This window comes from Arachis ipaensis, chromosome B7 (assembly GCF_059453495.1).
Source record: "Arachis ipaensis isolate K30076 ecotype BB chromosome B7, ASM5945349v1, whole genome shotgun sequence".
In the NCBI taxonomy this organism is placed as follows: domain Eukaryota; kingdom Viridiplantae; phylum Streptophyta; class Magnoliopsida; order Fabales; family Fabaceae; genus Arachis; species Arachis ipaensis.
In genome coordinates, this window is record NC_142442.1 from 45,531,254 (window position 1) to 45,544,200 (window position 12,947).

The 12,947-nt window shown below is 34.9% G+C and overlaps 2 protein-coding genes across 18 annotated transcripts; both read right to left on the reverse strand.

Annotated features, from left to right (window-relative positions):
- Nucleotides 1–358: 358 nt before the first annotated feature.
- On the reverse strand, nucleotides 359–5,608 carry LOC107609183 (transcription initiation factor TFIID subunit 6b). 16 transcript variants are annotated; one of them, XM_088494295.1, is made up of 8 exons: nucleotides 4,984–5,596; nucleotides 4,620–4,711; nucleotides 4,469–4,525; nucleotides 2,029–2,076; nucleotides 1,874–1,926; nucleotides 1,423–1,548; nucleotides 1,186–1,297; nucleotides 359–809 (listed from the first exon to the last, which is right to left on the reverse strand). In XM_088494295.1, exons 2-7 carry the CDS (start codon nucleotides 4,626–4,628, stop codon nucleotides 1,198–1,200), a joined length of 393 nt encoding a protein of 130 aa, XP_088350421.1. In that variant the 5' UTR covers nucleotides 4,629–4,711; nucleotides 4,984–5,596; the 3' UTR covers nucleotides 359–809; nucleotides 1,186–1,197. The 16 variants fall into 16 exon arrangements, 8 of the variants coding, with proteins under 8 accessions (XP_088350421.1, XP_088350420.1, XP_088350419.1 ...); XM_088494294.1 differs by having other exon boundaries at nucleotides 359–797; nucleotides 4,984–5,594; XM_088494293.1 differs by having other exon boundaries at nucleotides 359–783; nucleotides 4,984–5,592.
- A 4,441-nt stretch (nucleotides 5,609–10,049) lies between these two features.
- Nucleotides 10,050–12,126, reverse strand: LOC107609939 (RAF-like serine/threonine-protein kinase 20). 2 transcript variants are annotated; one of them, XM_016312006.3, is made up of 5 exons: nucleotides 11,982–12,126; nucleotides 11,705–11,855; nucleotides 11,400–11,468; nucleotides 11,168–11,320; nucleotides 10,050–11,071 (listed from the first exon to the last, which is right to left on the reverse strand). In XM_016312006.3, the coding sequence occupies exons 2-5, from the start codon at nucleotides 11,807–11,809 to the stop codon at nucleotides 11,069–11,071; spliced, it is 330 nt and encodes a 109-aa protein (XP_016167492.1). In that variant the 5' UTR covers nucleotides 11,810–11,855; nucleotides 11,982–12,126; the 3' UTR covers nucleotides 10,050–11,068. The 2 variants fall into 2 exon arrangements, with proteins under 2 accessions (XP_016167492.1, XP_016167491.1); XM_016312005.3 differs by having other exon boundaries at nucleotides 10,050–11,320; nucleotides 11,982–12,124.
- Between the last annotated feature and the right edge of the window lie 821 nt (nucleotides 12,127–12,947).

The window sequence follows — 12,947 nt, forward strand, 5'->3', positions numbered from 1 at the left end:
TTTGATTGGTTAAAATGGCGGTTCAAACCGCCGTTATTTCCAAGGTTAAAATGGTGGTTTTTGGATAGGTTAAAACGGCAGTTTGAACCGCCATTATTACCCTGACAAAGTGGCGTTTTAGTTGGTTAAAACGGCATTTTTGAACCGCCATTTTTAGACTGACAATAGCATTTTGGTTGGTTAAAATGGCATTTTTGAACCGCCGTTTTACACTGACAGCGACATTTTTTATCGTTTAAAAAAATAATTTTTACCGTCATTTTTATCGCGTTAAATAAATAATTTTGTGATTAAAATTTCACAATAGCAAAAAATCATAATCCATAAATGAAATATTATATAACTCATAAATAAAATATTAATATAATATATAATTTTTTATTATTAAAAATCAAAAGTAATAACTCCTATACAAAACCTTGTCTTACTAAACTTACCAAAATACAAGCATTGCAATAAACACTAATCAGTCAAATCTACCATCCAGTTTCCTAAACTATGTTAATATCTAATAATGTATTTAAACCATCTAATAAGTGCTGTTTTTACTACTTAGAATATGAATATACAAGACAAGTAGCTTAGCTAAGTGATAATGAATAAGATTTGGAGGCCAAAAATTTCCTCCTTTTGTAATTAACTTTAAAACAAGCCTGTCTTAGTTTCTTGGTCTCTTGTGTGAGTTTCATCCTGGTAACTTGCTCCAACATCTTTGTTTCTTGCTCCAACACTCCATTTTCATTATCCAAACTCATCTCTTACAAAAATTTTTAGGAACCACTCCTGTCAGGGAATTTCTATCAAGCCGGCTATTAGAAATTGAAATTATAACAAAGAAAAGATGTCGTTAGAAATAATATATATCTAGTCAAATAATATAAAGAGAAAAAATAAAATTAGATTGGTAGACCTGTCGCATTTTCTTTTTACCTACAATACATTTGTTCATTATCTTCTATCAAGAAGAAAATATTTTCCATTATCAGCTCTGCAATTACCCCCCTTTAGTTTGTATTTCTTTCAAGAATTAAAAATTGAAAAGTTAAAATGAGAGGAAACCAAAGCATACAAGATGCATCGAAGGTATGCACACAAAGTAATTTATCAAATTCATCCATTTAAGAAAGGACATGCATTATTTTGAAACACTAGTATAAATCTCATTGCAGCAAAGTGAAGTCATACTTGATATAGCAATCATGGCTTTTCCATTGGGTCTAGAAGAAGCACGTGTTGGAGGAGAGAGCAAATTGCTGAAGATTTTGGCCCTTTCATGCATACATTGTCCAACAGCACACTGAAAGGTTTATGACCAAGGGAATTAGCTAAAGAGAAGTTTCTGGGAAACAAATATATTAATGCATACCAAAAACAAGGTATATATATATTGCTTCTGATATATATTAAAACATTGAAACTCACCAACAAGGCCCCATATACTTGCCATGCTTCCTGCCTCTTTGTTTCATTTCTCTGTTTCTCTGGTTGCATTTCCGGCTCAAGGAGAAGCAAATATGGCTCAAGGTTTGGAAGTATAAACAAGCGAATCTATTCAAAGCGAAGAAGAATTATACAATCATAGTATTACCTTTAATTAAGTAAATTGATCACAATAGGCTACTTCCTAACCATCACATTAAAAACTTAAATAGTATTTCAAAAAAATTATAAGAAAATTATAATAATTACCTCTTTTAAATAATAATTTTGTAGCAGTCACAGTAGATTTGTGAGGGCGATTCCCAGGTTATTATTTTTCTTTAGTTTTTTTTTTTTAATTTACAAGCACCACCCAAAATAGTAAACTAACTTAAGCTAAAAATTTTCACATTAAACTAAACTCACTTATAATAAAAATTTACAGTTAACAAACCCTCTAGAATATGCTTCTAGAAGATCAAACACAAGGAATGGCTGTGCACTAACCTGAAACATTCAAGTGAGATATGTTTAAGTTTATAAATAAAAACTAAGGAAATAAAGAATAATAATAATAGTTTTTTAAATAATAAAAACCTATGTACATACGTAATATTTAAGATCATAATTCAAAGGGTCATTGAGAAAGTATTGGAACTGCAAAGCATAAGACAAAGTGATTATGAACTAATTATAGGGGCACAAATGAGAATATAAACAATGATTAATAAACAATGCCAAAATCAGTAACATAGGCACAAAATGAGAATATAAAAAAATACACAAATCATGTCAATTATATCTGCTAAAGAGATGGGCACAAAACAACTTAATGAAAAATTATAGTATTCTCATTCGGTGGCCATAGATCAACGAGCTAAGAAAACTTTACAACCAATTTTCAGGGAAAAATTTCAAATTAGTAGAATGCAAACATTAACTTGTATGGAAGTGCAATTCTAGAACATTAACTTCACTGTGGCACTCAGAGTCCTCAGTTTCTTGTCTTTTTCACTTCAAACTTTGGTTTGGGTTGCCCGAAATTCTCTGCACCATTGCCAAAGCAAACAGATGAAGATAACCATTTAAGTCTTTTCATCTTTTAAGTATATATATCCCCCTCTTCATTTGGATTTTCTAACAAATTCAAATCTTAATAAAAAAATGACAGTTAATTTTATTTATGTTCAGATTGTATTGAAAAGATATTTCATATAAAGAAAAATAATAATTGAATACTTCTGATAAATCATGAACCTACCAGATAGATGACAAAATTAGAGTTTGGTGTGATAATTTGAAGTTGATTATGGTAAGTAACATAGGACATAAGAAACAGAAAAAAAGGGGGCCAAGATTTTCTGATAGGCAGAAGCAATAGTGAAGTCAAGAGTTTGGTGTGATAATTTGAAGTTGATTATAGTCTTAGAATACTATTATAGTGAAGTTGTAATAGACCTAATTAAGGCCACAACAAACTTCAAAAGCAGATTCCAAAGCTAAGAATAATAAAATAAGATAGAAATAAAGAAATCTGCTTTAGTGAAGTTGTAACCTCGATGAAGAGAGGGGTATGTATGACCAAGTCACCCTGTTATGCGACCAACTCTGCCGCATCAGAAGATTTTATATTATATTATATTACATAAAAGAGTCAGAGTTTGGATTTGAAAGGCAGTGATGCAGAGAAAACAAACACTAATCGGAGTCTTGTGCTTTGGAGCAACACCAATTTAGATACACGTTATTAATTGAATCAAGATTATAAAAAACCAAATATTACTGTGAGTTTAGGAAAACATAATCCAAGATAAGTGGGCATGATGAAAAGCGGTGAAGGCTGCTGTGGATGGCAGCAACATTCTTTTTCTTTTCTTTTTCTACAATCTACTATCTATCAACTTACATGCCAATTTTAAGGAACATCCAACTCAAGCTGAAAGTTGAAACTGCTCAAAATCAATTTAGTTTTGGAAAACTATAATAGTCTTATTTCAAGTCATCTATTGACAACATTGGTTACTCTTAAAAAAGTAGTTAAGTTGGCTTCTTGTTTTTGTTGACACACTCTTACTCTTCCACACTTGTAGAAGGTGTGGTCCAACACCTACACCTACAAACTTCATTGAACCAGATCAAATCTAATCTAATTTGATCAAATATCTTTGGATTAATAGTAATCAATCCAAATTACAACGCTGAGCTGACTACAAAGAACCATGAGTTTCTCATGGCCAAAAGTAGAGAATAATTAAAGTAGTGAACAAGCTTTAATTTCACTGAAAAAAAAACACAATCACTGTACATACACATGAGCTGCATCAATATATATAATAGCTTCTAAAACCACTTATGAAATTACTCAAAAAGAGGTTCTCAAGATATATTATGAAGAATTGAAACTAAATACCGCTTATACTACTTATAAATAATGTACAGTCCCAGTTTAACAAGAATAAAATAAATTCATGGACTTTGAACTTTGAACAAGCTAGGAAAGATGTTGCTATGAATAGTAAATAATATTCTCACTAGTAAATAATATTCTTAATAGAAAAGCCAAATTCAGTAGAGTTGTTTTCAAAACAGAAACGCGTTGCCTTTAATCATAGCTCCCTCATCTCTTCTAAAACCTCAAACTTATGAAATATCCAATTAAACATATCATTCAACCATAAAAAATGCAAATCATATACAAATCATGATTAATTTTTTACACATTATAATGAAAGCTTAATATACAAAAATGTTGTCATAATCAGAAGAGTAAGAGCAGGAAGCAGTGGAAGAGTAAAGACTTAAGAGGGATCTTGAAGATTTGTAAAGTCATCCTCCTGCACTTTCAAATTATAGTGCAGCTTGAATATTTCAACTATAAGAATATTAAAGTTTTTTTCCTATTATTGTTTGAAAATTTATAGACTCGAATTATGCAAAATAGTGTTAGTTGGGGAATAATATCAATTAATGTAAATTCAAAACATACACAATAGTTTTAGTTGGGGAATAATATCAAACAGATGAAATGCAGGGAAAGAAGAGAGCTTACAAGGATGTTGAGTTTTCCTTGGAATTCAGAACACACAGAGTCCATAAGCTTCTCCCTCTGATGAGGAACAAAGACATTGCAAACAGAGTTAGTAACCTCAAAACCAGAATCATTTCATTAGATGAGAGACTTAGTGAGCTCAGCTTCGTTCCTTGCACATGCGTGCACTCTTGCTCCAAACCCAATCAGTTCCTCCACAATGCCGTGACTTGTTTTGAAGAGAAAGTAAAGTGTTGTGTTGTACTAATTTCGGACAAATGATGCAGATTATGAGATCATTCAGTTTAATAGAATAGATTAGGTCTCAAACTAAATAAAATCAGAAGCAAAAAAATAACAACAGAACAGAAAATACAGCAGTAACAAGCTAACAACAACAACATCACAAAAGATCAATGAAAATTAAAATACACAAAAAGAACCAGCATTCTTTGTTTCTTCCTACTAGAGTATGAACTAGATCTAAAAGGATGAAGAGGAAGGAAAAAATCAAAGAAGAAGATTAAGTAGATTACCTATTAGAAGTGACAGAGATGGTGAAACCAAATTGAAGAAGCTTGCTGAAGGCAGCAACAACGGCGTTGCTTGCCGAGGTGAGGAGGTGAGCCAGATTGAAAATCAGATCATAGAAGGCAGCGACAATGGTGTTGCTTGCGATGGTGCAGAGATGAATGATGGCAATGAGATGAGCGGCGACAAATCTTCATATCGAAGCCAAATCATTGAAGCTTGATGAAAAGGACAACGGTGTTTCTTGCAATGGCGAGGGGATGAACGATGGTGATGAGACGAACGTTGAAAAATCTTCAGATCAAAGCCAAATCGTAGAAGCTCGCTGAAGGCAGCAACAACGGCGTTGCTTGCAGCAGCGAGGAGATGAGCTGCAACAAAGTGATGAGTGATAGCGAGGAGTTGAATGACAAATCAGGAAGATGAACAATGGCAAGAAATTAGGGTTCGTCATTGACACTCATCCTCATTTTCTCATATGCAACAATACTAATTACACTCTCATATGCAACATCGCTCAAGTTAAAAAAGGGAAAAAAAATTCTATGGCGGTTTGAAACGCCACAATCAACAAAGCTGCCACAAAAATCATTAGCATTATGGCATAAGTTGGCGCTGCTGTAATTAACAAACATAATGGCAGTTTTTTTGACCCTCCATAAAATTAGTGCCATTTTTACCAATATTTTTTGTAGTGGCGCACGTGTGAGAAGCTGGAATCTTGGGGGTCACACGTACGCGTGGGTCATGCGTACGCATGGCTGGCTGCTCTATTTTTTCAAAAATTCTCAAGTTCTAGCACCAAACCAAGCATTCCAAACACCAAAACTGTCAACTAAACACCACCAGACCTTATTTTAACATACTAGACTGCTAAATAAACCAAATAAACAAAACTAAACATGAAATTAAACTTATTTTAACATGCAACTAAGCAATATATACAAGATTATAGAAAGAAGAAAAGTACCTAACAATGGCAATTCAATTCATCGATTGATTATATATACAAGAGAATGGAAAGAATTTACCATGGTGGGGTGTCTTCCACCTAGTACTTTTATTTTAAGTCCTTAAGTTGGACCATTGATGGGGTGCTTGTCAAGGTGGCTTGTACTTGAATTCATCCTTGAATCCCCACCAATGTTTACATTTCCAATATCCATCGGGATCCCAAATTATGCGCACAAAGCTTCCAAGCAAAATTAAACAAGTGACAAGACCCCAAAGTTATTGATTGATGAAGTAGATTCTGAGGTCCCAAACCTTGTTTTTGCACCTGTCTTCTTGTTGACTACCATAGTTCAATCTGAGTGACAAGACTTGTGAATTCTCATTTGAGCACCAAACTCTCCTAGATCCTCTCAGTTGAGTACTACACTACCCTTTGCACTTAAATCTGGATAACTCAACCATAGGGAACCTTGTATTGTGGTGCCGACCACTAACTAACTCTTTCTTGCTTCCCATTCCATAAAAAGCTCTAAGTTGACCATCCGTTTCAAGCAAACCATATTCAAGTGGGAAAGTAAAGCTCAAGGATAAGAATTTTACCCACTTGAATGTTGTAATGGATGATAGTGACTTAGGAAGGGATGATTCCAATGGTCTTGCAAGTTCCACTCCCTTGTACTCTTCATTGACTACCTCCACCTCTTGATAAGCATCTTCCATGTCCACTTCTTGACAAGATTCTTCACATTCAATCACTTCCTCACCAACCTCTTCTAACTCTTCTCCATCCTTCATGTCACAACTTGGAGGTAATGTAGAATTTATCTCAACATCAACCTCAATTTCAGTGGGAGAAGACTCTTCAAACTCAAAAGGATCATGTGTTGGTGTGGAATCATCATCAAGATGCGGATTTGTTGCTTGCTCACTTTCTTCCAATTCTTCGTCATTCACCATATGCCTTGGAGGTTGCGCACCATCCTTAACATCACTTTTAAACTCAATGGAAGAAGGTTCAATTGGATCTTCGAGGTGATTTGTTAGTGAGAACAAGAACTCGTCAATGATTGAGTCCAATTCTTGATCAACCTCTCTTAATTCTTCAATCGCTCCTTTCGGTTCAATTATCTCAACTTTCTCCTCTTGTTGCAATTCTTGCTTCAACCTATCTTCTTTGCCTTGAAGCTCCAAATTCACTTCCTCACTATGCTCTTTGGTTAATCCTCCACATTTGTCAATGGGAGTACTTTGATCGCATGAACGTAGGGAGAATAAGTGGTGAACGGCTTTGGTTATGGTGGCCATAGTAGTTTTTAACCCATTTAGCTTCTTTTGATCTTCTTCTTCTTGCTTTTGAAGATGAGAATATAGATCTTTTTGTTCTTGCATTAGGGGTTTGAGCAATTTGTCTAATGAGGGTGGTGGTGGAAAAGAGGGTTCATTGTTTGGAGGAGAGGCGTCATAGTTGGAAGGTGGTTCATATTAGTGAAAGTCTTGAGGTGGTGTATAAGGAAGTGGTGGTTCTTGGGAGTATTGGTGTTGGAATGGTAGTGGTTCTAAGTATGTCTCATATGGTTGTTGGTACGGTGGGTATGGGTTAGGATCATATGGAGGTGAATGGTGATATGGGGCTTGTGAGTAGGGTTGTTAAAAGCTATGTTGAGGAGGGGGTTATAGGTATATGGTGTTTGTGGTTTACAACCACAATGAGGTTCACCACATCCACTAGATTGGTATGCATTAGGAGTTGGATTGCACCCATTAGAAACCGGAGGAGGTTGTTGCCACGAATGTTCAAAATCTACTCTAAAGCCCAACCAAGCATTTTATCAAACACTTGGAAGGCATAAAAGGAAAGTATAGTAAAAGGGACAAGAATAGTAAAATCTACTACTACCAATTGTAAAAAAATAACAATAATAACTCAATTAAACAAGAAGAAACATAAAAAGACATCAATTGCATTAAATGAAAATTAAAATTAACAAGAGTTCATACAACTAAAAAGTAGCTCAAATGAGAAATTAACAAGAAGAACTAAGAAAATTAAAACAAAAGAACAAGGAAAAGTAAAAGAAACTAGATGAAAACAAGAATTAAAGCTTGACTCTAAGAGAGTTTAACCTAAATCTACCCTAATTCTAGAGAGAAAAGGGAGCTTCTCTCTCTAGAAAACTACCCTAAAACATGTTTCTAACTTAATCTAATTGCTCCCCTCCCCCCTGTTCCCTCTTGAATTCTGCATCAAATAGCTTTAGAAATGAGTTGGGTTTGGCCCTGGATGGCTCAGAAATCGCCCCCAGCGTGTTTCATTAATGAGGTCACGTGCTGCTTGTCATGCGTACGCGTCGCTTGGCGAATTTGTGGTCACGCGTACGCGTGGTCCACGTACACGCGTCGCCATGAATTCTGCAAATCCTCATTTCTTCATAATTCTCTATTTTTTGCATGTTTTTTCTTCATTTCTTCAACCCAATATTTGCCTTCTAAACCTGAAATCACTTAACAAACATATCAAGGCATTGAATGGAATTAAAGTGAATTAAATTTGACAAATTAAGGGCCTAAATAGTACGTTTTTACTCTTAACACAAATTAGGAGAAATTCACAAAACCATGCTATTTCATTGAATAAATGTGAGATAAGTTGATAAAATCCTCTAAATTCAACACACGAGAAACCCTAAAATTGGGGTTTATCAAGCTCCTTACATGCGATAGGACTAGGCATGTATCATCCTTATTTGCATATTTTGTATTTGGTTCGGTGTTGTGAATTATTTGTGATTGCTTGAGTGGGTTTGTGATTTTCATTGCTTGTTAATTTGAGCTTCTATGACTAGTTATTGTTCTAGCTCCCTGTGTCAGGCTGCGAATGTCTGAACTGTGATAATAAGAATTTAATTATCTACCTCAAACCCTATTAAGAACTCCCCAGTTCTTACCCCTTATTTCCACACCTTTCAGCTAGAGGTGCGAATGTTTAGTACAGAGCTATAGGAGCATAGAAGAGTATGTTTACAGGTTGAGTTATTAGAATTTATTTTTTCCTCGCCTTGTTAATTAGAGTTTTATTCGGAGTAGGTTTTGTAATTGATTTTGTATGTGCTATTATAATGTATTATTAACATTAAGTACATGAAAAAGTGTTATTTGTTCTTATTAGAAAAGTTTTCAAGTTTTTTCTAAAACTATCAGTAGACTTACGCGTAAAGGCTCATACCCTATTACTAAATATGCGAGAGACATTGTAATACCCCACTATCAGAGTGACGCACCCGGAAGCGTGACATTCTAATAGTAAGGGTGGTACAGCTCCTCCCTCCGCGTCTCCTTCTCTTTCGCACACTACATGAAATTACCAGAATAGCGACCGATTTAGCAACCAATTTAGGTGGTTGCTAAAACCATGGTCGCTAACCAGAAAATAACGACCAACTTCGATCGCTAAATTTTAGCGACCGATTTGTTAATAAGGCCACCAAACCCTCACCAAAGAGTATCAGTCGCTAAATCGGTCGCTAACAAAATCGGTCGCTAAATGGGGACCAAATTTTCCATGCTAAATTGGTCTCTGAATAAATTGGTCGCTAAATAGCGACCGACTTTTCAGTCGCTAAATCGGTAGCTAGTTTGTGACCAGTGTTTCGGTCTCTAATTCGCAACTGATATTTCGGTCGCTAAATCAGTCGCTAATTTGCGACCGACATTTCAGTCTCTAATTCAGTCGTTAAGTGTGGACCTGTATTTTAGCAACCAACATTTCAGTCGCTAAATCGGTCGCTAATCAGCAACCAAGCATTTTAGTGACCAAATTTCCATAACTGATCCTAATTTTTTAATTACCAACTTTTTACAAAACTTTTACACTTAGGCCATCAAATATTGAAAAACCATCAACACAAAACCTACACCTTAACACATAAAAGTAAACAATACTTAAACAATAATCAAAATCACATGACACACTTAAACAATAACCAAAATAACTCATCTTAACATAAAGGCAACAATAAAAAAAGTTGGACGAATCATTCCTTTTAATTTAATTATTAATTAATATTAAAATAAAACTATACTGTCTTACAACTTGCATTGCTAGAATAGTAGAGAAGAAACTCTAATAAATAATTATAATTACTTTAAAACATGATGCTAATAATAATGTAATTTTACATTTTTACTATTGAGTGTCGATGAGATCAAGGCTTTGTAGGTTTATATGCAATTCTCCACTTTCAAGTGCCCACAGTTTACTTAAATACTATCATCTTTCAGCATCTCCCTTTATTCCATTATATTATTCTTTTCTTCACAACTTCATCAGTGCCTCCTTCAAGATCAAATCAACCTTTAGCTTGAGAAACGTATATGCTGGAAGTTTTGCAGCTCTGGTTTTTGGGGCTGGCTATGTTGGTTTAAAGGCCAACTCTTCAAATCTTTATACTACTGTTACTAACATTGAATGGTGCAAGAAAAAGAACATAGTCTCCAATGATTCCAAAACTCACTGCATAATGAAATCTGTGTAGATCTCTGAAGAGAAGATGCCAAGCAAACACTAGTTCCTATACTTTTAATTTTGTATTAACAAATTATTACAATAACTTAGTTTTCCAAAGACATATACTTGTCTACACATACCACATTGTAATAAGAAACTAATTAATTAGTAGTAACAAAGACATATACTTAGTTTTCTTTAGATAACGAGAATACTATATACATTTATATATATTTAATAAGTAAATGCGAGAAAAAAGTCTGCCTATCTAGAAAAGAAACTTATAGAAGACTTATTGTGCTGATCACCACCTATAAAATTGTGCAAGCAATGTCAATTGCTGAGTTTTCTTCAAAACAACATATGCAACTCTGGAATTACAATGTTCTATGGCACACAAAATCTTGAAAAACAATAAGAGCATACCCCATATACAGATTGCTCGACATAACCAGTTGTAGATATTACCTCCCATTTTTCAGTAAGGAAGTTCTTAGAGAACCATTAACCATATATTCAGTTACTGTTGCCACAGAACCTCCTGGGCTATCAAGGACAACACTATAGAGTGCCACCACATTTGGGTGGTGCAAGTCAGCAAGCTTGATTGCCTCATTCTAGAAGTCAGCTCTTTACTGTATAAACAGATAATCAATGTAAACCATTTCATTAGTCATGGAAAAAGGGCAGGGGAAAAGGGAACTCAAAAACATTATCAATGAAAAGTAAACCATTCGCTCTTGCTCTGAAGGCTTTCTTGCAAAACACCTATCAGTAATCCGCTTGATTACAACATCAGTGCCTCTCCATTTTCCATGATACACAGTCCCAAATGTACGAGATCCTAATTCTATAAGCTTTTCAAGGTCACAGTTCTTTATTACCTACAAAGGTTCCAATTAGAAGGTGTTAGGTAAGCTGAATTGGCATAGAAAATGAAATATAACCAATAAGATAATCAACCTGCAATCCTCCAACATCTGATGCTGGAAAGCCAAAATTTGTCATTTCTGGTTGCTTGCTCTTGATGCTCTATAGAGGAAAAAAATATATGTTTATATTATAATCATAATAATACTAATAAATAAGCAATGGGGAACAGGCGGAGAAAGTAATTTATTCTAGAGACAATTTCTACAGCTAAGGCATTGAATCTAGGATAGTAAAACAAACAAAAAGAAATCGTAAAATATAGGAATTTCAAAAGCACAATTTGACTACAAGATCCTAAACATCTATAATCAAAGGAACACAAAAACAACACTTACAATGTAAGAGAGATCAACATCAGGATCGATGCTAGCATCATCAAGCTCCTCCTCGTGGTTCAGGAATGAGCATGCCTCTCCCTCTTCAAGTTCAGACTCCTCCATTTTGCTCCTTCTACCACCGCCAAACCCTAACCCCTTCCTCGCATCCCTAATTTCCACAAAATTATCGAAAAATAAAATTAAAGTCAGATCTGGACGATGATGAGACAATCTGCGAACTCAGACAACACCAACGCCGCTGAGATCTCAAAGATGAAGGTGACGGCACCGAGACCTCAGAAGACGACGGCGACGAGACCTCAGGAAACGGTGCTGCAATCAGAAGATGATGAAGAAGGCGTTGCGACGAAGAAGACGGTGTTGTGCTTCCGGTGGGTAACTATATCATTGTTTGTAGAAGATGAGAATAGTGTGGGTGAATTGAGTTAGGGTTTGCGATGGTATTTTAATAACTATATTATTTTAATTAGTGCCCTATTTAGCGACCATTATCTTAGCGACCGAATTAGTGACCAAACAAATTTTTATCTTATTTCTTTATCGGTTACAAAATTGGTCGCTAAATTAAAAAATAGCGACCGATTTTTTGACCAAGAATCCAAACACGTTACTTCTCTTGTTTTGGTTGCTAATTCGGTCTCTAAATTAAAAAATAGTGACCGATTTAGCCACCAACTTTATTCTGGTTGTGTAATAAACTTATCGGTCACAAATTCGGTTGCTATTAGTGACCGATTTTGGTGGCCACTAAAATCGGTCGCTATCTTAACAATTAACAACGGATTTAGTGACCATTGCCTTAGCGACCGAATTAGCGACCAAATAAATCATCACCCTATTTTTCTATCGGTTGCAAAATTGGTCGCTAAATTAGAAAATAGTGACCAATTTTGTGACCAAGAATCCAAAGATGTTACTTCTCTTGTTCTAGTTGTTAATTCGGTCGCTAAATTAAAAAATTACAACCGATTTAGTGACCAACTTTATTTTAGTTGTGTAATAAATTTCGCTAATTCAGTTGCTATTAGTGACCGATTTTGTGGGTCGCTAAAATCGGTCACTGAATATAATTTAGCGACCGATTTTTTTCTAATCCTAAAAATTCTATATCGATCGCTAAATCAGTCGCTATTAGCAACCAAATTTTTCGGTCACTAAAATCGGTCGCTATTCTGATAATTTCTTGTAGTGGCACGGCTCTTTGGCGACGGCAAGAACGGTGGCGCGAGCTCCATCTCAT

Bases quoted from the DNA above. Each gene is read 5' to 3' on its own strand.
- LOC107609183 (XM_088494295.1), bottom strand. The intron at 2,077-4,468 runs GTAAGCTCTCTT...TATGCTTTGCAG, and splicing joins AAGGAAAACTCAACATCCTT to TTCCAATACTTTCTCAATGA. The intron at 1,927-2,028 runs GTATGTACATAG...TGAATGTTTCAG, and splicing joins ATTATGATCTTAAATATTAC to GTTAGTGCACAGCCATTCCT.
- LOC107609939 (XM_016312005.3), bottom strand. From the start codon at position 11,809: ATGGAGGAGTCTGAACTTGAAGAGGGAGAGGCATGCTCATTCCTGAAC. The intron at 11,469-11,704 runs GTAAGTGTTGTT...TTTCCTCTATAG, and splicing joins ATGTTGATCTCTCTTACATT to AGCATCAAGAGCAAGCAACC. The intron at 11,321-11,399 runs GTTGATTATCTT...GAACCTTTGTAG, and splicing joins CAGATGTTGGAGGATTGCAG to GTAATAAAGAACTGTGACCT.